This window comes from Grampus griseus (assembly GCF_964374135.1).
Source record: "Grampus griseus genome assembly, chromosome: 7".
Taxonomy (NCBI): domain Eukaryota; kingdom Metazoa; phylum Chordata; class Mammalia; order Artiodactyla; family Delphinidae; genus Grampus; species Grampus griseus.
Genome location: NC_139001.1, coordinates 39,149,648 through 39,176,884, shown reverse-complemented (window position 1 = coordinate 39,176,884; position 27,237 = coordinate 39,149,648). Strand labels below are relative to the sequence as shown.

At 38.4% G+C, this 27,237-nt stretch overlaps 2 protein-coding genes across 2 annotated transcripts in view; one reads left to right on the top strand and one right to left on the bottom strand.

The window, feature by feature from the left end:
* The window catches only part of SLC39A10 (solute carrier family 39 member 10), a 52,444-nt gene extending 34,697 nt beyond the window's left edge, over positions 1–17,747 (top strand). The window contains exons 8-10 of the mRNA XM_082658684.1: positions 934–1,014; positions 9,000–9,190; positions 14,975–17,747. Coding sequence (XP_082514810.1) covers positions 934–1,014; positions 9,000–9,190; positions 14,975–15,133 — 431 coding nt within the window. The 3' untranslated portion in view covers positions 15,134–17,747. The remainder of the gene's footprint in view (positions 1–933; positions 1,015–8,999; positions 9,191–14,974) is intronic.
* Positions 17,748–17,968: 221 nt separating this feature from the next.
* DNAH7 (dynein axonemal heavy chain 7) overlaps positions 17,969–27,237 on the bottom strand; it is a gene marked incomplete at both ends in the record, with an annotated part of 244,845 nt that continues 235,576 nt past the window's right edge. Inside the window, 2 exons of the mRNA XM_082658909.1 lie at positions 17,969–18,175; positions 20,404–20,507. Coding sequence (XP_082515035.1) covers positions 17,969–18,175; positions 20,404–20,507 — 311 coding nt within the window. The remainder of the gene's footprint in view (positions 18,176–20,403; positions 20,508–27,237) is intronic.

Here is a 27,237-nt window from a genome sequence, read left to right as displayed (position 1 = left end):
TTCAAACATCATATTAGAATCTTGATAATATGTACTGATGTTACCAGTTTAGGAGAACATTAAATGTGATCAATACATAATTTTCTTTGAGATCCAGACTCTATTAAATAATCATTCAGAAGTAGGCCTTGGTTTCTTTCAAAAGAGACCATATTTTTGAAGCCACAGTGGCTGTCAGTGTTAAAGAGTAAAGAATTTTACTAGTAGAATCAGATGCATTTGTACCTCTGATTTCAGTATTCAGGACCATCAGACAAATAATAATTTATGCCATTTATGCTCTAGACCTAGAAAAGTTTGGATAAGGATACTAGGCATTTAAATATCTATAAATATTAGTATGCGAGAGCAAGTGCAATTATAGACTTATATGACTTAAGATTGAGGGTTTCACGCTACCAGTCAGGGATTGAAACACTAAAAACTGTTACTACTCTGAAGCTATTAGTAAATTAGAAGGTTACACAAATAGAGAATTTAATTCAATAGGGAATGTTTCTTTCATTGAGTAGCTCTTTCTCTGGTTGTCACATACCTATTGCACTTCCACTCACTGTATGTTCAAAAGCTATAGTATGTGAGATTACTGAGTCACTCATACATTATGAAATTAATTTAGATAGGCAAAAGAGAATGCAGCTGTCATTATGAATGAAAATAGAAAAACAGGGCTTCCCTGGTGGCGCAGTGGTTGAGAGTCCGCCTGCCGATGCAGGGGACACGGGTTCGTGCCCCGGTCTGGGAAGATCCCACATGCCGCAGAGTGGCTGGGCCCGTGAGCCATGGCCGCTGAGCCTGCGCATCCGGAGCCTGTGCTCCGCAATGGGAGAGGCCACAACAGTGAGAGGCCCGCGTACGGCAAAAAAAAAAGAAAAACAAAAGATCAGTAAATATCACTTGAATTTTTTCCTCCCCTCCACCCTCCCACCTCAGGAGCAGCTTTCAGTGCTGGACTGACGGGCGGAATCAGTACTTCTATAGCTGTCTTCTGTCATGAACTGCCACATGAATTAGGTAACATGACCTTAAAATTTTTACCAGATTTCATGAAATGCAAGACTTAATCTAAATGCATCTAAATTTTAGAGATGTTAAAGCATAAAAAATGGCTGATGGCAAGTATACAGTATCATCATTCTCTTGTTTATTGTATAATTTTTGTTAATGTGCTTCTAAAAAATGTGTATTGTTTTATATGTATTTTTATTTTATGTAAACAATATTATGTTATAGCCCACTCTGTTTCTTATCTTATTTACTAATCATTGCGTTTTTAAACTCCAAGCAGGTTACCATGAGTTAATCTAATATGTTGTTTCTGCCCAGTACTCAGAGGTGTACATTTACCACATTTTTACGTATTTAGCACCTAGTATTGGACACACCACCTGTTCTTTAATTTCCTGCCACCACAGATAATGGTGTATTGAACATTGGTAGACTTGGTGCTTAGAGACCCTTGTGAGAACATCTTTTGGGGTATATACCTGGGAACAGAATTGATGGGTCCTAAGATATGCATGCCTAAGAGTACCATATCACTATCCAGAGTAACTGAACTAGTGTCCTCTCTACCAGCAATAACTGAGAGTTCCTATGTTTCCACATCCCTGGTACCGCTTGGCATTAACTTTCTAATTTTTGCCAATTTATAAGGTGTACAATGATATTTCTCTGTTGTTTTAGTGGGCATTTATTGATCTAGCAATGGTTTTTTAGTTTCTCTTCTTGTGTTTTGGTTTCCTTCTTCTATAAATTGAAAAATGGAAGAAAAAAATGTGTACATTCACACAGAAAATATCTGAGGGATGTGAAGATGATGTTAATTTGAAAGAAAAAAAATACATCTTTTCAGTATCCAAGGAATTTCTTCATGTGCCCTTTCTAATTTAAGATTTTTCTTGAATTTATCAGGCTGTGAGACATCTATCATATCATTTGACTGTCTTGATTGGCAGTACACTTATTTGCTCCCTTTGAATAGAATTAATTCATATAATTTTCTTAGAAAGTTACCAACTGCTCACATAAAGCAAAAAAATCTCTTAATGTCTATTTGGTGCTGATTCTTTAGGGCTTGATTCCTTATAGTTTTGTTTACCTTGTCAACCTTGGACATGCAGTCATATATCTTGCTTATGCCACATAATCCTTTACCCAGACCCTTCATTGTCTTTTGCTTGGGCAGTTTACATAGTGAACGTTTATATCTCTGGTTTCATTCTCTTCCAGCGTGTCTTTTATACCTATTGCCAGATATATCTTCTTGCCATGTGACTGTGTTATTATGTGACTTGCTTATTTAATCAAAATCTTTCAGTCCCCTTCCCTTATATATAAAGCAAAAGCTGAGATTCATTAGTTCTACTCTCAATGACCTTCACATCTGCTTCTACCTACCTTTCCCGCCTCACTCACTGTACTTGCCGTTTTCCACTTCACCCAAGCACAGTACACCAAACATGCACTCTGGGTGCCTGAACATGTTTCTCTGCTTATTCCCTCCTCCTAATTGGCTTGTCCTACTAGCTCTATCTAGTATAGCATGTTAAGAGTCTTTTTTCCTGTAACTTCAGTACAGTCCTCCGGTACCCCATGCCTCGGGATTACTATTTCCTCTAAACTTTATCACTTACTTTCTCTAGGTCCTTCTTTTGGTGCTTAATGTATTTCCATTTTAGATGGAAATATACTAAGCCCCAAATAGATGTCCTGTTTCCTACAATGTAGGTTCATTTGTGCAGATACTGTATCTCACACCCTTCTCTAACTACTTTCCTATGTTAGTAAGAGAATGATATGCCAAATACTTCCTTGCACTTCCATAGCAACACAAATCAAGACTTGTCAGTTTTTATATATGAGAAACATTGCCTAATAGTTTTAACCTTTCTTTTTTTTTTTTTTTTGTCACACACACATCCACAGTATGCTAGGGAAACCTTCAACTTCCTTCCTACCCACCCACTACCCCCTAAAAGTAGTATGTCAGGCCACTTCATGATTAAGTGTGGTTATACTGAATTGCCCTTACCCCCCATGATCCACTTCAGCACAGAACTGGTAGCAGAGAGTTTGGAAATGAGGCATGGTTGCCTTCCTGGCACTTACTCCTTTTTTTTTCCTATTGTTTCTTATTGAGGGAGTGACACACAACAATAGCCACATGTAAAACAAATGCAATACGTATCTTATTGGCTAGGTAAGCGCTTGCTTGATACCCAGTGCAGAGCTCTGGTAAAAGCTTGAGCCAGGACACCTCAGTGAAATATTGAGACCCAAAATCTTTATTTGTTTTACCCCACAAACCAGAGATTAAGGTGTTACTGTTGCTGTGAAAGGAAATACCAATCCAGAGTATACATCTGCTTTGCCAGAAGGAGAGGAGTGAGACATTATGAGAATGTACATTTCCCCCAATGCCTTGTGCTAAATTGACATAAACTGCCCCATATTCTAGTTGCCTGGGCTCCTAGGGAAGAAAGATCATAAAGAAATAACTCAGCTTCCTCCTCTGGAGGTGACAGAAAAGGCTTCGGCTTTTTTATCCATCAACAAGGTGGAAGTGGTCTAAAGGAAGTTTTAAAAAATGCTCACGTGGGCTTCCCTGGTGGCGCAGTGGTTGAGAGTCTGCCTGCCGATGCAGGGGACCACAGGTTCGTGCCCCAGTCCGGGAGGATTCCCACATGCCGCAGAGCGGCTGGTCCCGTGGGCCATGGCCGCTGAGCCTGTGCTCCGCAATGGGAGAGGCCACAGCAGCGAGAGGCCCGCGTACTGCAAAAAAAAAAAAAAAAAAAAGCTCATGGAGCCTAATTTTTGCCTTTAAGGCATAGTAATGGAAGTACTTTGGTAAAATAGGGCCAGATATATGCCTCTGCTCTGATTAGATTATCTACTCTTACTCGCTTGGGGAGGAATAGAATATAGAGACAGACATAGAAGCTTCTTAGTCAGAATTCCCAGGCAAGGGAAAAATCAGTCCCTTGGAGGCTGAGATAGATGCATGGCAGGTGGATAGCGACAAGTCCTCTTCCCACTTAATAGGTTAAGATGTTGGCAAAGCAACATAATACGTCACATTCCAGGATAATTTATTTAATATAAAACCTGTTTTGCCCTAGCTAAATTTTTTATTATGAATTCCTAAAACTAATCTGAGATTTCTATACTAAAGTCATACCCTAAGGGGGAAAACATGTGCAGTTGACCCTTGAACAACATGGGTTTGAACTGTACAGGTCAACTTATATGCAGATTTTTTCTATAGTAAATACTACAGTACTACACGATCTGCAGTTGGTCTTCACATGTGGAATTGAGGATATGGAGGGCTGACTGTAAGTTATATGCAGCTTTTCGACTGGGGCCCTGCGTTGTTCAGGGGTCACTTATGTTGAAATTACATTGTAGTACCTTGGAGATCCTGATCCGCAGTCCAGTCAGTAATTCCAAGATTTGATGTTCCTCTTCTGAACAGATTGCTGTTTCCCTAATGGTGTTCCAGGTAGGGTTTTTTTTTTGTGTGTTTAGGAATGTGATATGAAAAACCATGTGTACTTTTAAACCTTAAAACAGTATAGGGAGGTTCACTCTGAGGTGTGCAGAAATTGAAACCATCTGAAGAAATAGAGAACCCATATCTCTCATTTCATGTTTGCTGCGGGGTGTGGTAATGGATGAAATTACCTGATTTATTACTACTCTTTCTTCTATTTTTGCCAAACTTGTATAGCTGAATTTAAGTAAGTTGCAGTATTATTTTGTTGCATTCTCTCCACTTTTTTCCACCCTTTCAGTAAGGAGCTGTATTTGAAACATTTGAAAAATAATTTGTAAGAAAACCTGTATAAGAATGTATAAAGGGGAAGTGAGGTTGAGGATAATCCAGAAGGGCAGATGATCCAAACTCTCTTCTTGACATTGAGTAATGTTTCAACTTCAAGGAAATAACATTTTGATAAATAAATGTAGCTATGTTATTAAGACTTCGCTTAGAGAGGCTATCTGTAATGCTGTCCATTTTTTCCTTTCCTCTCATGTGTACTGAGTTAAATAGAAATTAAAAATAAGATACTCATAATGTGCTGAATTGTCCAGGAAAAATTGAACATTCACTGTTTAGATTTATACATATGTATACATGCATTATTTAAGACAAAAAGAACCTTAAAATACTTAAAAAAATCTCAAGAGTTGATATTAACAGATACTGACATAATTATAACATTGGATCACATTAACAGCTTTGGCAAACACACCTCATTCTTTGTGCCAATGATATCCTTTGTCAGCAGAAAGGAAAGAATATTGACTTATCAAAAGATGAATAGATTTGCTTATTCAGTGTAAATTCCGACGTGGATATTCCTTTTGATTTATTTTTCAAATGTTTATACAGGTTCTTACTGAGAAGGGAAGGGTAGAAAAATATGCAGATAACTTTGAGGAATTATAACCTGAGATAGGACTAGGACAAAGATAGATTTTTAAATGAAATAATTCATCTTGATACAAGAACATCATATAAAAGTCATGTATATGCTAGCAATGAACAATTAGAAATTGAAATTTTTAAAAAGTACTGTTTTTGGGCTTCCCTGGTGGCGCAGTGGTTGAGAGTCCGCCTGCCGATGCAGGGGACACGGGTTCGTGCCCCAGTCCGGGAAGATCCCACATGCCGTGGAGCGGCTAGGCCCGTGAGCCATGGCCGCTGAGCCTGCGCGTCCGGAGCCTGCGCATCCGGAGCCTGTGCTCCGCAACGGGAGAGGCCACAACAGTGAGAGGCCCGCGCACCGCAAAAAAAAAAAAAAAAAAAAAAGTACTGTTTACAGTAACACCAAAAAACACAAACTACTTTGGTTAAATCTAACAAAATTACATAGAATCTGTATGCTGAAAACTACAATTTGCCAACAAAAGAAATCAAAGGAAACCTAAATGAAGATCTATTATAGGTTTATGGACCAGAAGACTCAGTATTTTTAATATACTAATTCTCTATATAGATTCATTACATTCCCAGTTAAAATCCCAGCAGGCTTTTTTGGAGATAAATGAGTTTTTTCCAAAAATTTTTATGGAAAGGGAAAGGAATGGCCAGAAGAATTTTGAAAATGTACACCAAAGTTGAATTTAAGACTTACTGTAAATCCACAATAATCAAAACAATTTATATTGGTTACAGAATAGGCACATAAATCAGTGGAACAGTATAGAATCCAAGAAAAATGCAGAGGAAATTCCATGTAGAAAGAATAGTTTGTTCAACAAATGTTGCTGCCATAATTGGATGTCTACTTGCAAAAAAATCCTCCCACCACAGACAAAAATTAACTCAAAATGGATCATTGATCTAAATGAAGAAAATTTAAATATAAAAGACTTTTAGAAGAAAACATAGGAGAAAATCTTTGTTTTTTGGATTAGGCAGGTTGTTCTTAGATACAATACCAAAAGCATGCTCCACTAAGGAAAAAAGTAAGAAAGTGGACTTCATAAAAAGTAAAAACTCTACACAAAAGACACTTAAACGAATGAAGAGACAAGCCACAGTCTGGGAATAAGTATTTGGAAAATATTTATCTGACAAAAAACTTAGGATTTTTAAAGAATAGGAAAACCAACAATTCAACAACAACAAAAAATGGGTAAAAGACTTGAACAGGCATTTCACTAAAGAAGTTATACCGATAACAGATAAACACATGAGAATTCAGGTACTGGATTTGTCATTGTGGGCTGACAAGGGTGGGGAGCAACCAGAACTCTCATAAATTGCTGCCAGAAATCCCACTCCTACGTATCTACATGCAAGAGATGAAGACTTTTGTTGACACAAAAATCTATTTATGAATGTATATAGTGGCTTTATTCATAATTGCCCCAAATTGGAAACAACCTAAACGTCTTTAAGCTGCTGAATGGGTAAATAAGCTATTGTTCATCTTTGGGATATCACTTAGCAGTAAAAAGCAGTGGTTTTCTGATATAAATTGTAACATGGATGAATCTTACACACATCATGCTAAGTGAAAAAAGTGTAGACTCAAAGGACTACATACTGTATGATTCAATTTATATGATGTTCTGGGAAAGGCAAAACTGTAGGGACACAAAGCAGATCAATGATTGCCTAGGATTGAGGGGCCTGAGGAAATTTGCGGGGGCAGGGGCAGGTCATGATGAAATAGTTCTATAGTTTGATGACGGTTATGGTTACATGGTATGTACTTTTGTCAAACCTCATAGGACACAAGGTCAAAAAAGGGGGGAATTGTGTATGTAAGTTACACCTTAATTTTTTAAAGTATTAACTAAATAATTCATCTTGAATCTTGACTAGTTAATTCATGCTGTTTGGTTGTTATTCAGGGATGAAAGCAATCATCTTCCTACGCAGTAATGTCAGGGAAGGCATCAAAATTGATAGAGTTTTACCTGTGATATTTGGTTCATTGAGTATTCAGTAATGCTCCTTTTAAAATCCTATTTTGAAATTACAAAAGGAAACACTGTATTTTATAACCTAAAAGACACTTCTGTAGTCTCATTTTGTATTACCTAACTGCCTGCTTAATGAAATTGTCCCTTTAATACAACTGATGGGTGAATTATTAAAAATATGGTGAGGAAATTTGCAGAGGAAGAAGTTAGGGAACTGTTTCCTTAGAGGAGGCCGATGAAGAAAGGCCAGAGGAGCTTAAAACTCTAGGGGAGAGAAGAGGTAAAAGCTGACATTGAATCCAAGTCTCACCAGGAGAATTAAGTATTTAGGATCAGAGGGAAAAGATGTAGGAAGAATAGTATTAGATGGAAAACTGGAGAATGGCAGTTTAGAAGCCATTGGTAGATAATCTCCTTAGGTGTATTATCTTAACTTTCCCAAATAATGTTGCAGGATGTAGTTTGTAGCAATTCATTGAAACATGGAAAATAATGCCTTGCACTGATTTCTTTGTTGTTAACTTCTGCTTCTCTGTTGTAAATGAGAACCTTGTAATGATAACTTAAAAAAAACCCAACCCAGATCATGTACTTCTAGTCATGTAAGATCCCTTCTTAAGGGAAAGAAACAAGCCCCTGCCCCCCACATCAGTATTGCATATACTGAATGTTCAGTAATTGATTGGACATTGGCATATTTAGTAACAAAAGTTTAAAAAAAATTGTTATAATTAGTAAAACTATTGCTTTTGACCCTTTAGCTTAAAGACTATTAGTTCTAGCAGCATTTTGCCCTTCTAGTAATGTCTCTCTAAACAATATTTAATCCTTTCTTTACCTAGTGTTCCAGCTTTAGATGAGTAAGAAAAGTCTCTTTATTCTTTTTTTACATTTTTACGATTTTCATAATTAAGATTTAATTTTTCTTTTGGAATAAATAAAACATAAACAGCATACAGAGTCTGTTACCTCTGTTCTTTCTTAGCCCATTTCCCTTTGAAAAAAGGGCAGAGATCAGAGCAGAGAGCTCTATTTGCTGCTCACAAAAAGAGCAGTGGTGAAGTTCTTTTTTTTCTCATGTTTTTCTTGTGTTTTTTAAAGTTTTCATTTCACGTTATCCAGTAAAATTGACCTTGCTTGTTGATGTACAGTTCTTTGAATTTTAACACGTATATAGATTTGTGTCAGTGCTGCCACCATCAAGGGTAACAGTTCCATCACCTCAACAAACCCCCTCATGCGATCCCTTTATAGTCACATCCCTTTTCTGTCCTTGCCCCTTGGTGACCACTGAGTGTTCTCCATCACTATAGGTTTATCTTTTTCAGAATATCATATAAATGGAATCATGTATAACCTTTCAGACTGTCTTTCAGCATCATGCCTTTGAGATTCACCCAAGTTTTTGCATGTATTAAGGTTTAAGTAAAAAGTGAAATTTCATTATAAAGCTCTATCTTTTTTATGTCATTCTTAATTTTGTTTTTATTGGAGTTTTCCTGAATTTGTGTGTAAAATCCTGTGGTTTTAAAACTCACATTATGTCTTAACTGCAGGTGATTTTGCAGTTCTTCTTAAAGCAGGCATGACTGTAAAGCAAGCAATTGTATACAACCTCCTCTCTGCCATGATGGCTTACATAGGCATGCTCATAGGCACAGCTGTTGGTCAGTATGCCAATAACATCACACTCTGGATCTTTGCCATCACTGCAGGCATGTTCCTCTACGTAGCCTTGGTGGATATGGTAAGACGGCTTATTTTATATTTTTGTTGTTACACTAAATCTGTAAATAGAATGCAACTTCCAAAAATGGAAGAAATCTGGATGTAGTTTGAAAGACTAATAAATATAACCCATTTTAAAGACATGTGATATCTTAAATAAAGAAAAGACATTTAGGGCTTCCCTGGTGGCGCAGTGCTTGAGAGTCCACCTGCCGATGCAGGGGACACGGGTTCGTGCCCCGGTCCGGGAAGATCCCACATGCCGCGGAGCGGCTGGGCCCGTGAGCCATGGCCGCTGAGCCTGCGCGTCTGGAGCCTGTGCTCCGCAACGGGAGAGGCCGCAACAGTGAGAGGCCTGCGTACCACACACACACACACAAAAAGATAAAATTACAGAATTATTATACTACTTTGAAGGTTTTGTAATATTGGGGTGTAAATGTTTTTTTGTTGTTAACAAAGTAATTCTTCGAGCTTGCTTTATAGCAAACAAGAAGGAAATACTATACCTCCTTAGGTAAGCCAGTCTTCTGCAGGAAATGATGTATATTCCAAGGGATTTATGTAATTTCCCTTATTTCTAACTTCAGTTTAAAGTTAATAAATCTAAACACCAACAATTAATTTTACTTTAATATCCTAAATACGTTAGGCAGTGCGTTTGCAGAACTAACAATTTGGTTACTTTCTGTTTTTAACTAGATATTGTATTCACTTTTCTTTCTGGTGGGATCTGTTAGATAGTCTCATATCAAATTATATAACCTAAATTTTTAATGACTATTTATTATAGAAAGTTTAGAAAATAAGAAAAAATAAAAATTATTTATATTTTGTACCTAGAGGCAGCCATTTCCCCCCCCTCCGTAGGCCTCTAATACCTCATTTATTGTCCTCACGCTCAGCTGATGACCTTGCTTCCTATTTCATGTAGAACAGCGAAGCCACCAAGACCAGCTCCAACCAGCTCTCATCACCATTTCTACTCATTTCCCTGTATCGATGCCTGTTTAACGTCGTTCTTTTTACTATGAAGAAATGTTTATGTTCCTAGCTAGAGCCAGCTCCTTCAAACTTTTCCCTAGACCTTATCTATCCCCTCTCTCACTAACTCCCTTAAATTTCCCCCTCTTTTTCCTGCATCATTTGTTTTTCCCTCTCTGCTGGATCATTTCTGTCATCGTATAAACCTCATTACTTTTCCCATCTTAAAACGGTAGGGGAAAAGGATCTTTTTAAAATCCAGTTTCAGTTTTAGCTACCACCCTATTTATTACTCTCCTTCCCTGTTATAGCAAATCACCCGTTCTTGTTTTTTAATTCTCTTCTCTCATGAGTCTAGCTCATCAGGTTTTCTCCCTGACCGCTCTGCCATGTTACTTTGTCACATCTACCATTGACCACGACATTATTGCTCAGTCCACTGGTCACTTACCCTGCCCGTCTTCATTTCCCTTGTCCTAACAGCAGCATTTGGCTGTTGACCATTCTCTTCTCTTTGGGATGCCTCCAGGTCCGTTGGCTTCTCTACCACCACCACTTCCTGGCTTCCCACCTTTCTAGCTTTCTTAGTCTTTTGCTGGATCTTCTTCTCTTCCCTTACCCCTGAATGTTGGTGAAAGGCCTCTAAGTAATCTTATCTAGTCTCATGGCTTTAAATATTTATTGGCTGATAATTCCTAAGTTCACATCTTTAGCCCAGGCCTTTTCCTTAACTCCAGATTAGCCTGCCTACCTGCTTACCTGAATATCTAAAAGGTGTTGCCTACTTAATATGTTCAGAAACTAGCTCTTGATATTTGCCAGCCCTGCTCCTTGCACCAGCACCACCTATAGAATCCCACATCTATTAATAATAACTTTATTCTTCTGGTTGTGCAGATCAAAACCCTGAGTATCATTCTTTGACTCCCCTCTTTCTGTCCTTCCCACATCTGCTGAGGGCTCCCATCTCCTCATCACCTCCACTTCACTCTCACTTCAGCCACCATCATCTTTCTCTTTCTAACTGTTCTCCCTGCTTCTGCCCTTGCCCTGTCCACCACACTCTGTATCTACAACGCACCTTGGGAGATTTGTGTGTGTGTGATCCTTGTAAGATTAGATCATGTCACTTGTGAGCTTCAGATCCCTCCATGGTTTTCCATCTCATTCAGAGTAGAAGCACAAAGTTCTTCTTTTGACCTTCAGGGTTTTTAATCCTCCTGAGCATTTCTTCTCCCTTTCCATCCCTAACTTTCCTAACCTTACCTCACCTCCTCTCCCGCTCCTCTACGAGGCACACTGTGCCTCAGGCCCTGGTTCCTGCTGGTCACTCCTGTGGGATATCTCGCAGACATTCTCCTGGCTAGCTCCCTCACTTCTTGAGGCATCCTATCTAAAATTTCAGTCTCTGCACCAACATTTCACATCCTCTATTCCTACTTTACTTTTTGTTCCTTTGCACTTGTATCTCAATCTACTAATAACACATTAAACGTTTATTGAGCTCATTGTGTGTCCCACTATGATATCAGTTCTGGGAAGGCAGGCGTTTTTGTCATATTTCATTTACTGCTGGAGATGCAGTTCATAATTAGTTGAATAAAGAATGAATGAGCTAATTCTTACATTAGAGAGCTAAAAGTTTAAAAAGAACCAGAGAGTCATTACAGTAAGGATTTATATTCTAATGAAGAAGAAAAGCAGCCATTAATTATAATTCTTTGGATACGTGTTATGATAGAGTGGTGCAACATGTTTGTGGAACTACAGAGGGAGGCTGGCTAAAAAATTGGGTAATAAAATTAGGGAAGTTTTTCTGGAATAGGAAATTTGAGCCAAGTCTTAAAGAAGGTAAAAGAGTTTATCGGAAGCAAGAGGAAAGGGCATATAAGAAAACAGAATAATAAACAGCATCATTCTTTGACCAGTGAGTCTACTCCTGGGACTGTATTCTGAGGAAATAAAGTAAAATGATTACTGCTAATAAAACAAGCAAGCAAATAAATAAAAATAAAACCATATGAAAATGTTCTTTGCAGAGTAGTTATAATGTCACAATTGGAAACACCTAAATATTCTAGAAGACAGGGACAAACTATCCACATGTATTTTAGGGTTCATTTAGGAAATAGATAATATATCTACAGTGTCATTAATTAGGTAGTTGGTGATCGGATCATGAGTCACACAACATGCCATGTTAAAAAGATTAGAGCTTATCTTGTAAATTTTGGGGGACCATTAAAAGGTTTAAGCAACAATGACATCTCATTTTTATTTTACAAAGACCACTTTGGCTATAAGGGGGAAGTTTTTATTGATGTAGAGTCATTCAGTAAGATAGCAACAGTACCAGAAGTTTTAGTACCTTTAGGATACCCAGTTGGAAGCATCTGGTTTTTAGGGGGCTTTGGATAGCACCTGTTTATCAACCAATCTGGAGCATTGTTGCATGTTAACTGTGGTCATAGAGGTAGGTACTGGCTGGCTCTTAGCTGTGGTTATGACAGACAACATTGGTGTTGGCATTCAGGATAGAATTGAAGCACTGTGGTGCCTCTTCTTGTTGGTATGTGCACATATCTAGAGGGGATATTTCTGTGAAACATACAATGTTTATGCTTAAATATTAAGGAAAGTTAGAACTGAAAGTTTTTGTAACTATAAAAACTTGGGGAAAAACGTAATAAAATAGTCTTCTTACTAAAACCATAGGTAGGAACTGGCCAGTTTTAGTCTTAATCCAGGGGTTGGCAAGGGACAGATAGTAAATATTTAAGCTTGTGGACCATATAGTCTCTGTCACAATTATTCAGCTTTGACATTTGTAATGGTCTCTGTCACAACTACTTAATTCTGCTGGATAAGAACAGTAACCTCCATTAGCGTACACTACTGCCGTAGACTTCTAAACAGAATAGATGACCAGCATGAAGTACTTCTTAAATAGGACCCTCAGGTGATTGTTAAATATACTGTAGCACTGTCAGAGCATGGAAGTTGGATTAATTGTACTCATTATTTAATAATGATTAAGGACGTTTCTTCCTAGGCAGGCGTTATGTACTTAACGCTACATTTCTCCTCCCTAAACCCCAAAGCACCAAGATATTGTTTGGAGTAAAGCTTAGTGTCCAATAGAGAGTAGCATATCAATGTCATCTTTCTGTAGATATTCACTGCAAACTTGAAAAAAAACAGAAAAGTGAACATGAAAATTGGAAATAGTTCTTTTGCAATTTTGATTAGGTTTGGGTGGGAAGAATTTATGCTTATAATCACATACATTCCATCTTCAGCAAATCTCATTTCTGTAGACACATTAAAGATTTAAGTTTTATACTTTGAACTATGGATTTATTTTAAAAATTTTTTTAAATTTATATTTTGTCTGTGTTGGGTCTTCATTGCTGTGCGCGGGCTTTCTCTGGTTGTGGCGAGTGGGGGCTACTCTTCGTTGCAGTGCGTGGGCTTCTCATTGCAGTGGCTTCTCTTGTTGCAGAGCATGGGCTTTAGGCGCATGGGCTTCAGTAGTTGCAGTATGTGGGCTTCAGTAGTGGCTCGCGGGCTCTAGAGCGCAGGCTCAGTAGTTGTAGCGCACAGGCTTAGTTGTTCCACGGCATGTGGGATCTTCCCGGACCAGGGATCGAACCCGTGTTCCCTGCATTGGTAGGCGGATTCTTAACCACTGCGCCACCAGGGAAGTCCCTGAACTATGTCTTTTTTTTTTTTTTAATAAATTTTATTTAGTTATTTTCGGCTGGATTGGGTCTTCGTTGCTTGCAGGTTTTCTCTAGTTGCGGCGAGCGGGGGCTATTCTTCGTTGCAGTGCGCGGGCTTCTCATTGTGGTAGCTTCTCTTTGTTGAGGAGCACAGGCCCTAGGCGTGCGGGCTTCACTTGTTGTGGCATGCAGGCTCAGTAGTTGTAGCTAGCGGGCTCTAGAGCACAGGCTCAGTAGTTGTGGCACACGGGCTTAGTTGCTCCGCAGCATGTGGGATCTTCCCGGACGAGGGCTCAAACCCGTGTCCCCTGCATTGGCAGGCAGATTCTTAACCACTGCACCACCAGGGAAGTCCCTGGATTATTTTTAAATGTAATATATGCTTGTGCTTTAGAAGTTGAGTTGTACTTTTCAATGCACTGTGCCTTTAAAGATATTGGAAACTTTAAAATTTTAAAAATTTTATCACTTACGAGAATAGAGTACACTGTGATGGCAGTGTGCTTAACTTGGTAGTTCTGCTGTGTAGCCTTGACATACTATTTTCTGTGTCTGTTGTCGGAAGGAAAATAATGGCTTTTAAGGGCATAGAGATACCAATTTTGGAATTGTCTGTTAATGTGTACCCTTGATGAAATGTGCAGTGGGAAATGAGAATTTTAGATGGAAAAGGGTGAAGAAATGATACAATTTTGAATGAAATATCCCCCAAAGGAATCTTACTTTCTCAGTGAGCTTAAGACAGATCAGTAAATGTGGGACTTGTGGTGTTCTTTTCTGAGAGTCTTATTTGCAACAGTAACTTGTCTTATACTTTAGCATAAATGTCAGTGGACAGTAACTTTAAAAAAGTGACTAGTACATATATTATGTGCATTTGTTGGGGGATGAGGAGGGTACAGATATAGTGTTTACTTAGTACACAGCTAGAGCATAAAATTTCTTAGTGTTTGACTAAAATATGTGTTATGGTTAACATTGTTTCAATAAAATAGTTATTAGTAGTTGTGCTTTAGTCACTAGTTTTCTTAAGTAGGAAAATGTAAAAAAAAAAATGATCAAAATATTATACAAAATTACTTTAAAATATTTTTTAGCTTCCAGAAATGTTGCATGGTGATGGTGACAATGAAGAACATGGCTTCTGTCCAGTGGGGCAATTCATTCTTCAGAATTTAGGATTGCTGTTTGGATTTGCCATCATGCTGGTAATTGCCCTCTATGAAGACAAAATTGTGTTTGACCTCCAGTTTTGACCATTCCCAGCAATCACTGCTGATTACAAGAATGTTACCATGCAGCTTTGCATCTGTTCCTTGTACTGTAAGCACATTGCTCAAAGAAAAGTCAGTGGCTTGCACTACTTACAAGTTCACAGATTTGAGCCTGACCACAAAGACCGGTGCTCAGTACTGTTTTCCCTGCATGAAGGGGTCTTTTAGAAATATAAAGCTTGTGATAAAGAAAGGAGAAAACGGGACTCTGTGAACCGATGTTGATATAGGTTTGATTAAGACTTTTTAAAAAAAATAATCATATAAAACACTAAAGTAGTCTCTTTATTAGTAGAAACTTCTGTGGCTATGCAGAAATAGAAATTGAACCAAAAAAAATCCCTTAAACTTTAAAAATATTTTAAATGGACTTTGGGAAGACTTTTCTTTGTGCTAAAAATGAATTGTATTGTCCTTTAATTCAGCTCCATGTATACATGTGGTAATAGGGATCAACTTGACACAGCTTTGAATCTGCAGAAAGTAGACTATAGCACCTAGAAGAAAGCTCAGGCTGCATTAGAATATGGATTTAGCATTGGGAAAAGCCCTTATTCTTGAATCTAGAGTTACTATTTTTGTATATATTTGCATAGGATTTAAACTTGCAGCCTAAACTACTGAAATTTGTGATTGTACATTTGTGTGAGCTTCAGTTTAATGAAAGATTCATAACAGTTCTTTTATTAATATTATACTTGGTGTTTGGGTTTGTTTTTTTTTTAACTTTTGTTTTTGTCTTGGGTTTTTTGGTGGGGGTAAGGGGTTGGAGCATGTGGTAAAATGTTTTTTCCTTAAAATTGTAACCCTTTAGAAAATGTCAGTGAAATGAAGAACCCAAACATGGTCTAAATATTCAGATTTCCTTTAGTTATTTGGGACATTTAAGTTTTAAATGCACGTAGTGCTCTACCAGTTTGGCATTGGAACCTAGAGCACATGCTCTGGCTGGAGGTAACGTTGTAAGGCGGCAAGTTTACCGTGTCCATAATCTGTACGTGGAGTGTCAAAACAGATATGAGGATGATCTCCATTGATGCCATGGCTCTCATGGCACCAGGTAACTTGGAAGATGCATTTAAGTTCAGTAACTCAGCTGAAATCACATGATCATTTTGTGCCAAGATATGCTGTTGGTGCCTGATAGGAATTAGTCTCTTTTTTTTAGGTACCCTGTTCTCCTGCCATAAATTGTGAATGATTTGTGAGAAATGCAAGCCATGTTTATCCTGAATTTTGACCTAATAATTTGTAGTATTAATCATATGCATGTAGCTCTCTGTGTGCCACATGGTCTTCATTTATGCCAGGTAAACTGTATTTGAACTACGTGCAGGCAGCTTTGTTTTAATCTGCTTGGCTACCTGTGTGGCTGCTTTAAAAATCTTATTGTTCAGATATTTAAGAGCCAAACTCGTTCCATTCCATTTGAAATGTATTCATTTAGTCCTCCTCCTTTCCCCAGTTCCTTTCCTCTTACTCCGTGAACTTTAAAACAAAAAACAAAACTGAAAGCAGCACATGCATTCAGGTATTAAGAGTGTTGCCAGTATTTCTTCTTTATGCGGTAAAGCAAGGGAGCTTATTAGATGTTATTTCCTTAATTTATGCCTGAATTTGAAAAATTATTTCTGGCTTTCTCCATGGCCTCCTGTGACAAGTAGGAGTTTTATACGTAGATCACTTTCAGCACTGGGCACTGAATTAGGACAGTCCTCATCTCATTGCTTGGCCCCTCAAGCAACCTAGCTCAAAGGTGCTGATATTTTATTTAGTACTGCCAACTTGAAGTAATTCAGATATCTTGCTTTCTGAACCAAGATATATTTATAGTTCATTTTGGGGTTTTTAATGCCCAAGGAGGATTCTGCATTCCAGCATTAAGTCTGCTTATTTTTAAAACTTTTATGAAAAGCAACAGCTGGAATATACTCCCAGACTTAAAAAGAAATACCTGATTTAAAGCAAATAATAGGTTATGCTGAAGTATATAAAAGTTTTATATCCTCTCAAAACCGCTATTATCTTTATTTGCTAGATTTCTTTCTTTAAACTTTTAAGAGGGCTGTAACAGTTGCTGCTAGTGTTTTGTTTAGGGTTCCACCAGTATTTAGTTTTCACATCATCCTAATGTATAGTTTCAAGTCTTACTAGACAATCTGAATTCCACTACATTTCTCTTTGGCTCCAACATTCCCTTTAGCTTGACCAGTCTAATTTAACATGTGTTTGTTGGAGGTCATTAATGTTACTTGTACAATGCTGTCACTGTGTGACATCCATATGAATTTTGGTGTATATCACATTGCATTCAATCAGCTGTGATTATGCTTAGAAATACTATAGTAAGTAGATGCAGTGTGAATTTATTCCATTAACAGTAAGTCAGTGGCTTAAATGTGATTATGGTCCTGCAAGGTGATACTTGCTAAAATATCTAAACTTTTTTTTTATTGTAACAACTGAATCATTTTTTAAAAATTTATAAAGCTGGAAATGATCAAATGCTGTTTTTTTTTCATTGTCAACAACAGTGGTGTGTCATTTTATGTATGTTCCTAATGCTTATGGAACGCTCCCAAAATAAAGTTATTCAAAAAGAGCAAATATACCAGTGTGTTTTGTTTAGTCTTTATGTTAGATTCCTTACACTGAAGTATGAATCATTTTAAATATAGGCTGCATTTGCACATAAATGAATTTATAAAGTATAACTAATCAAATTGATTTAAACCAAATAACTTCTTTAAAAAGTAAAATATAATTTCTACTCAACCATCTAACAAGAAATAGGAACAGGGAAATGATACCTTCTAATTATGAATTAAGTTGACATAACAATGCTACACCCCGTCCGATCCAGTGCTCCTTGGGTTGGTCAGAGGGAAGAGTCATGGCAATCACAAAATTTGTAGAATGGCCAGTGGTGGACAACGTTCCTCTCCGCTCACTTGTCTTATACAATGGGGCAGTATAACTTGGTTGTTCTGGTATATCTACCCTCTTACAAGGCTTTAGCCACATCTAGAAGAAAGTAGACAAAATTTAAGTCAAGGCTGTTGTTATATTTACATATAATTGAACCTAATATGGAATTGTTGGCATAAAGTTTTAGTTATGTCTGCAGATTTCTATGGGCTAAATCGATTTTATCTTTGTCAGCAGTGCTGCCATTGCTCGAAACATTCTTCTTTTAGAGCTCTCAGAGCTATCTTCAGGGCCAGTATATACGAAGCTAAATGAGAAAAGAGTCATTTCCACCTACTCTCTGAAAAAGCATACTATCCATTGTTTATTCATCATCTCCCTACCATACCTACCTGAGGATGACCTTTGGTGCTTACAATAATAAAATCAGGTATACTTTTTCAAAGGTTTATCTGCCACCACTGATACTCAAAATCATGTTGCTTTATTAAAGGCCAATCCCAAAATATTCTGAAAGGATTTTTCTCAGTGATTGTAGAACGAGATCGCCTCCCCATGTTACGTGGCTATTTTAAAGGGCCTATTATGTATATTGTGCTGTTTAAAACATAGTTGCCTTTATAACTACACTACAACCACATTATTCTTAGAGGGTCATTAGCCAAGTTCCTAGAATGTTAAGCATAGTTGAACCTCACCAATCTCAATAAAATTTTAGGGCAAGTTGATCTCTGAATATAAGAGTAAAGAACAAACTGTCATCAGAAAGGTGAAACAATGGTTTTAAAACTCGAATTCCTTTTTCCAGTAGTAATAATAGCAATACTTGAGGTGATAAGTCTCGACAGCCCCACTGTTTGGAGCCCTTTTTCTGGTTTCTCAGGTTTAAGCACAAATTGTATGAAGGAGCTAATTAATAAGGGTGCTAGTCTCTCTCCCACATAACTGTGGAGAGCCATAAAGCAGTTTTTCAGATATCATTAAATACAAGGACTTGCAACACTCAAGTTGGACGTATTTCAACTAAGTGGATTTTTTTAATGAGAATTTTTCTTACTAAATGACTTCCTTTTTTGGGAGAATTATCCACTTATAAAATGCTTCTATTCACCGCAAACTTAAGAGTTTCCATATGAAAGAAAAAAATGGATCCAAATCAACTTCTGAAATTGCAAACATTTGCCCTTGTGACTTTCAATTTGGGTCCCATATTTGAAACTTTCTCTGCCCACAGTATCTTGGTATATATGGTAGGTTTCTTGCAATTGGCTGTCAGCTGGTCCCTCACTGTACCTGTTAGAGCCGCTCTGAAGGATTATTGCCTTTGAGTAGCTCCCAGTGTCCCACAAACAGAATTCATGTAAAATTCAGCCTATATTTTATCATTATCCCAGACAAACCCTTCAAATTGTGTGAAAATCTATCTAGTCATCTTCTCATGATGCAGTAATAGAAACTTAGTATTTATATAGCTTAGTATGCCCATGCTGAAGATGGGTCCTAGAAAAAAAATTTTTTATGTGTATGGTTTTCATATAATAATCTTTTAATCTGCAAGTTTCACATTTTTAGGTCAAGGTATATGTAAGAAAAAAAAATCATAAACATATGTATGTGTGTGGTTGTGGATATATGTATACAGTCAATCCTCATTATTCCTGGATTCCGTATTTGCAAATTTGCCTATCACTAAAATTTAGTCCTAATCCTAATGTCAACATTCTGCACTTTCATAGTCATTCACAGGCATTCTCAGAGCAGCAAAAAATGAGTCACCAGCAACCATGTTCCCAACTGAGATTGAACCTGGTGACATTCTGCCTTCTTGTTTCAATTCTCATAACTATAAACAAGTATCCTTTTGATGGTTTATTTAATGCCAAGGTTTTTGCATTTTTGTGTTTTTTGTTGGTGATTTCGCTGTTTAAAATGGCCCTTAAGTGTAGTGCTGAGGTGCTGTCTAGTGTTCCTAAATGCAAGAAGGCTGAGATATGCCTTATAGAGAAAACACTATAAGCTTTGTTCAGGCATGAGTTACAGTCCATGAGTTCAGTGTGAATGAATCAACAGTATATATTAAGTAAGGTATCTTTAAACAGAAACACAAGTAAAACAAGGTTATATATTGATCAAGTAACAAAAATGTGACCACAGGATCACAGAAACTTAACCTTATATTTCGCCTAGGAGTTCAGTATTCACTAATTCAATGTTGGAAGCAAGCTTATAGAACACAACTACTGTGAATAACAAGAGTTGACAGAATATGTGTATGTCTGTGTATAAAATAGCCTCCCATGTATATATCATTAAAAAATACTAACCACAGGCACTGTATCATAAAGAATTTTGGGATGTGATTCTGCAAGTTTCTTGATCTTTCTATTCCAGGAAGCTCCATCCAGAAACAGTCCATGAATGAAAACACCTAAATATAAAAGAAGCAGGTTAATACAAGACTTTACATATGCATATTGATTGAGTTCTGAAGCTGAAATTCCTGCCGGTGAATGCTGTGCAGGTGATACTAGGTCAGCAAATGAAGGCCTGCTTTAAATGAAGGCAACGTTCTAAGTTTGTGTTAACATTCTTACTTCAAGAATAGCTATACTTTGCCTAGTCAATTAATTCAGTAAAATTAGATGTGGAAGACGAAAAGAGGAAAGGAATTTTAAATTAGTCTATGTGAAGTTCTCTGGGCAAATGCTATCAGGTTTATATTTTAACTGACCAATGAGTATAATGTTGTTAAGAGTCCACAAAATCTACAAGAAAAGGTCTTAAGGTAATTGTAGGGATCCAGTGGATTCTAGGCAACATGTGAACAAAATACCCTTCTGCTGATGTCTAATGTCCTGAGAGTTAAATTTCTCCTCCCCTTTTAGAATCTATCCAAGGCCACGCCTCAATCTGTATGCAAGAACACATGGATGAACTCCGTCCAGAATGCAATATCATACACGAACAGCTGAAGAACACAAATTAAGGGATCCATGAAACCTGGATCACATGCCCTGGCTATCCACTTATGTAAAAGCCTCATGAATTGAATATGGGTATCTGCACATGAAAATATTCATTGTAATTGTTGCACAGATATGAAGAGAAGCAATGAGGAACTTAGGAAGACTTAGGTTTTATCTCCTAATGTGCTGTGTGACCTTGAACAATTCATTTAACTTTAGACCTGTTTTTTATCCAGAGGACAACTGGAAAATATTTGTAAAACAATAATGCCTGCTTTGTCTACCTTGTAGAGTTAGAATCAAATCAGCTATACTGGTGAAAGCGCTCTGTAAAAGTAGGATATAAAAATCTACTTGGGCAGTGCTGTCCAATAGGACTTTCTCCAGTGATGGAAATATTTTATATCTGTGCTTTCCAATATGGTAGCCATATTTAGCTATTAAACACCTAAAACGTGGCTGGTGAGACTGAGGGATTGAATTTTATTTAATTTTCGTTATAAATTTAAAAGGCCACATGGGGATAGCCCAGTGATGGATGTTAAGGGAAGACTTAACCTTTTCTTCTCTCCAGGTTTTAACTGACAGAAAGCATAGTTGGAATAAAATGTCAACTACTGGTAAAGCACTTGTCCAATAAATTCCCAAGTATTACTCTAGTAAAGCTGAATTACAAAATGCATCTTGAGCCTGGGGCCAGGTGGGGGGGTGGACCTGCCTGCAGGAGCAAGAGAGGTCTGCAAGCACATCCTATATGCTAATGTCTCCAGCCAGATCTAAGCCCACTGGCCAGTCACAATAATAGATGGGAACAGAGAAAGTAGAGGAGACCCTACAGACAGGTCCCAGAGAGCCATTTAATACCCTGGCCTTGCTGACTTGTAAGCACAGTCCAGTAAATCTCTGACTCTAAGCAATAGGATGATCTATTCCTTACGTGGGAAAGATTATGTCAGAGAGAGTAAAGAGAAGAGTTCGTTTCAACACCTAAGAAAAGTGGCAGTAGGGATAAAAGTTCCCTCCTACCTAACAACAATTTTATAAGAAATGTGATAGGGACAATCAAATATGTTTTTGTTTCTCATGGTCAATAAGGGCCTTTTGGAAAACACAAAATACAAAATGACAGGAGATACTAACTGGGTCCTGTTTCACAGGTGCTCTTGCTCTGTGTCACACCTTTGCCTCTGTGAGCCATGGTCAGCACAGGGTGGTGGCCACAGCATCCCCAGGCCCTCTCGTTCACTCCTTCCTGTCCCCTTCCTGCTTTGTAGTGCTCTCCCTGTTGATGACTCTGAGTCACCCTGTAGTGCCCAGTAGTTCAGATAAGATGAATCTTAGGCAAACACATCTAGAATGTATGACACTAACACTAGATAGATTTACAATGGCATTGTGGCCACTTTAAAAGTCACTTTAAGAGTGAGTAGCTGGGGCTTCCCTGGTGGCGCAGTGGTTGAGAGTCTGCCTGCTAATGCAGGGGACACGGGTTCGAGCCCTGGTCTGGGAGGATCCCACATGCCGCGGAGCAACTAGGCCCGTGAGCCACAACTACTGAGCCTGCGCGTCTGGAGCTCCACAACGAGAGAGGCTGCGATAGTGAGAGGCCCGCGCATAGCGATGAAGAGTGGCCCCTGCTTGCCACAACTAGAGATAGCCCTCACACAGAAATGAAGACCCAACACAGCAAAAATAAATTAATAAACTCCTACCCCAACATCTAAAAAAATAATAATAATAATGCTCAACTCAATACAGAATATTGTATTGAATTGGCTATAGAACCACCAACTTAAAAAAAAAAAAAAAAAAGAGTAGCTTTTCTCATGACCCCAAAATACACAACACCCCACAAAAGACCCGGAATAACCAAAGCAATCTTGAGAAAGAAAAACAGAGCTGGAGGAATCAGGCTCCCTGGCTCAGACTATACTACAAAGCTACAGGCATCAAAACAGTGTGGTACTGAAACAAAAACAAATAGATCAATGGAACAGGACAGAAAGCCCAGAAATAAACTCACGCACCTATGGTCAATCTACGATAAAGGAGGCAAGACTATACAATGGAGAAAAGACAGTCTCTTCAATAAATGCTGCTGGGAAAACTGGACAGCTACATGTAAAAAATGAAATTAAAACACTTTAATACCATATGCAACAATAAACTCATAATGGATTAAAGATCTAAATGTAATACCAGATGCTATAAAACTCTTAGTGGAAAACATAGGCAGAACACTCTATGACATAAATCACAGCAAGATCTTTTTCAATTTGTCTCCAAGAGTAATGGAAATAAAAACAAAAATAAACCAGTGGGACCTAATTAAATTCAAAAGTTTTGCACAGCAAAGGAAACCATAAAACAAAAAGACAACCCACAGAATGGGAGAAAATATTTGCAAACGATGTGACTGACAAAGGATTAGTCTCCAAAATTTACAAGGAGCTTATGTGGCTCAATATAAAAACAAACAACCCAATCAAAAAATGGGCAGAAGAACTAAATAGACATTTCTCCAAAGAAGGCATACAGATAGCCAAGAGGCACATGAAAAAATATTCAACCTTGCTAATTATTAGAGAAATGCAAATCAAAACTACAATGAGATATCACCTCACACCAGTCAGAATGACCATCATCAAAAAATCTACAAACAATAAATGCTGGAGAGGGTGTGGAGAAAAAGGAACCCTCCTGCACTGTTGGTGGGAATGTAAATTGATACAGCCACTACGGAGAACAGTATGGAGGTTACTTAAGAAACTAAAAATAGAGCTACCATATGGTCCAGCAATCGCACTCCTAGGCATATATCCAGAGAAAAACATGGTTTGAAAGTATACATGCACCCCAATGTTCACTGCAGCACTGTTTACAAAAGCCAAGACATGGAAGCAACCTAAATGTCCATCAACAGATGAATGTGGTACATATAAACACTAGAATATTACTCAGCCACTAAAAAGAATGAAATAATGCCATTTGCAGCAACATGTATGGAGCTGGAGATTATCATTTTAAGTGAAGTAAGTCAGACAAATATCGTATGATATCACTTATATGTGAAATCTATTAAAAAATGATACAAATGAACTTAGTTACAAAACAGAAACAGTCTCACAGACTTAAGAGAATGAACTTATGGTTACTGGGGGGAGAAGGGTGGGGGAGGAGGGATAGACTGAGAGTTTGGGAATGGCGTGTACACACTGCTATATTTAAAGTAGATAACCAACAAGGACCTACTGTACAGCACAGGGAACTCTGCTCAATACTCTGTAATAACCTAAATGGGAAAAGAATTTGAGAAAGAATAGATACATGTATATGTATAACTGAATCACTTTGCTGTACACCCGAAGCTAACATATTGTTAATCAACTATACTCCAATATGAAATAAAAATTTTTAAAAAGGAGTAGCTTTTCCCATGATGTTTAATTTAACATTAGGTAAATGAGGTTGACTTCTTTATGAGCCCCAGAACCAGGCACATCCTGAAGTTTGTATGAGGAGACAGACTGTGGACTGGTAGAGGTGAGAAAGAAACTGTGCTTCTAGCCCCAGTTGTTCTCAGGTCGGATCTGTGTTCCTTCCCTTAGGGTCCCATGAGAAATTGTTCCTTGGGAAAAATTCCATTGCTCCAAATCATTCCATGGAATCTCCTTTTCTTTCTGGTAATTTGCTAAGCACGAAGGAAAAAGCTAGAATGACAAAAAGGCTAAGCTGTGGATATCTGTATTTGGGGGAAGATGTTTGTGTGTATAAAATTAATAAAATTCATGATTTAGTGAACCTCTATCAGCTACTGTAAATCAACCCTGGGCTGATTCTTTGGTATTCAGTAAACTGGTTTATTTAACTGATGGCTACTCTACTATGGGATCTTGGAACACTAAATGGTCTTTATTGATCTTTAAATAAGTTGTGCTTTATACCTGCTCCACTGTTTTCAAGATAATTTTGGATTTTAATAAATTTGGATCTTTAATAAGAGCAGTTGTGGGTTAAATTAGTAACTCAGTGTAAACGGAAATAGCAAGTACCTTGTACAACATCTGAGTTTATATATAACAATTGGAAATTCAAGAGTTTAATCTTAGATATTAACTAGTTTATAAACTTCAGGTAATGCTTTTTTAACTTCTCTTTTAACTGAGTTCAAAAACATAACTTTGATGGGCAGCATATACTACTCAGACTTCAATTCAAATGCCATCTTCTGCCTTTTATCATAATGATATAAGGAAAATTGAGGGAAAAAAATTATTCCATCTGATTTAAATACTTAAGAATCAGCCACAGCTCTTCAAGAAAACTTTCCTTGGGCTTCCCTGGTGGCTCAGTGGTTGAGAGTCTGCCTGCCGATGCAGGGGACACGGGTTCGTGCCCTGGTCCGGGAAGATCCCACATGCCGCGGAGTGGCTGGGCCCGTGCACCATGGCCGCTGAGCCTGCACGTCCGGAGCCTGTGCTCCGCAACGGGAGAGGCCACAACAGTGAGAGGCCCGCATGCCGCAAAAAAAAAAAAAAAAAAAAAAAAAAAAAAAAACAAGGAAGGAAATGAAATAATTACAGAGTGTGATTAATGTTTTGAAGTTAATAAGCAAAGTTGTAAGAGAGGCTAACAAGGTGGAGTGAGGGCTTCAATAGATAGCCCTCACTCTTCAATTATTTGTAAAGCAAATAATTGCTTTACAATGTTGTATTAGTTTTCTGCTGCACAGCGAAGTGAACCAGCTATACACATACACATATCCCCTTCCTCTTGGACCTCCCTCCCCCACCATCCCACCCATCTAGGCCATCACAGAGCCCTGAGCTGAGCTCCCTGTGCTATACAGCAGGTTCCCACTAGCTATCTATTTTACACATGGTAGTATATTTATGTCAAACCATAAGGAAGTGCTTTCTGATGAACTATAACATATGCTCAGACCTGAAGTTTGAGGAGCGCCCACCATGCTAAGTCTGCTTAGGAATAGTACTACAAAGATCCCAAAGAGAAAAGAGCTTGAGGTGATCTAGGAATTGTGAGAAGGTCCAGTGTGCCCTGTGTGGGGTGGCACAGGATGGGCTCCAGAGGTGGACAGTGGCTAGAATGTGCCTGGCCTCATAGTCATGGTAAGGGGTTTAGAGTTTATTCTAGCTACAAAGGGAAAATGTCATTATTAACTTACTTAGTCGTCTGAATTTCAATGGGGGCTTAGTGGTGACATGATCTGTTTACATTTTTAAAAAACTTCTGTGGCTTCTGTAGAAATGAAGGATTATAAGAGTGTAACACTTGTAGGAAGATAAGAGGCTAGAGCAAAAGTCTGAATAAAGATGGAGGTGGCAGGGCTTCGCTGGTGGCGCAGTGGTTGAGAGTCCGCCTGCCGATGCAGGGGACGCGGGTTCGTGCCCCGGTCCGGGAAGATCCCACATGCCGCGGAGCGGCTAGCCACGTGAGCCATGGCCGCTGAGCCTGCACGTCCGGAGCCTGTGTGCTGCAACGGGAGAGGCCACAGCAGTGAGAGGCCCGCATACCACAAAAAAAAAAAAAAAAAAAAATGGAGGTGGCAGCAGCATTGTAGATGAGCAACTGCATGTGATGTGAGTATGTGAGGGAGCAGAAGAACGAAGAAGCCATGGGTTTCTGGCTGGACAGTGGTGCCATTTGTCGCAATTCATTATAAGTTTTACATTTCCAGGAGAAAGCAGAAGTGGAGATGTCAGGCAGGCAGTTGGATACAGAGGTCTGGATTTTAGAGGAAAGATTTACACTGGACATTCAAATCTGGAAGATATAATCCAGGAGGTAATATTTAAAGACACAAAAAGTATGAGGTCGGGCTTCCCTGGTGGCGCAGTGGTTGAGAGTCCGCCTGCCGATGCAGGGGACACGGGTTCGTGCCCCGGTCCGGGAAGATCCCACATGCCGTGGAGCGGCTGGGCCCGTGAGCCATGGCCGCTGAGCCTGCGCGTCCGGAGCCTGTGCTCCACAACGGGAGAGGCCACAACAGTGAGAGGCCCGCCTACCGCAAAAAAAAAAAAAAAAAAAAAAAAAAAGTATGAGGTCACTTGGGGAGAGGATGCAATTAGAAAAGAGAAATGCATTTGGGGTCCTTGGGAAATCCAACATTGAGAGGAGGAATAGCTAGCAAAAAGCATGAATGTGTCCAGTAAGAAAGGGAAAATCAGGAGA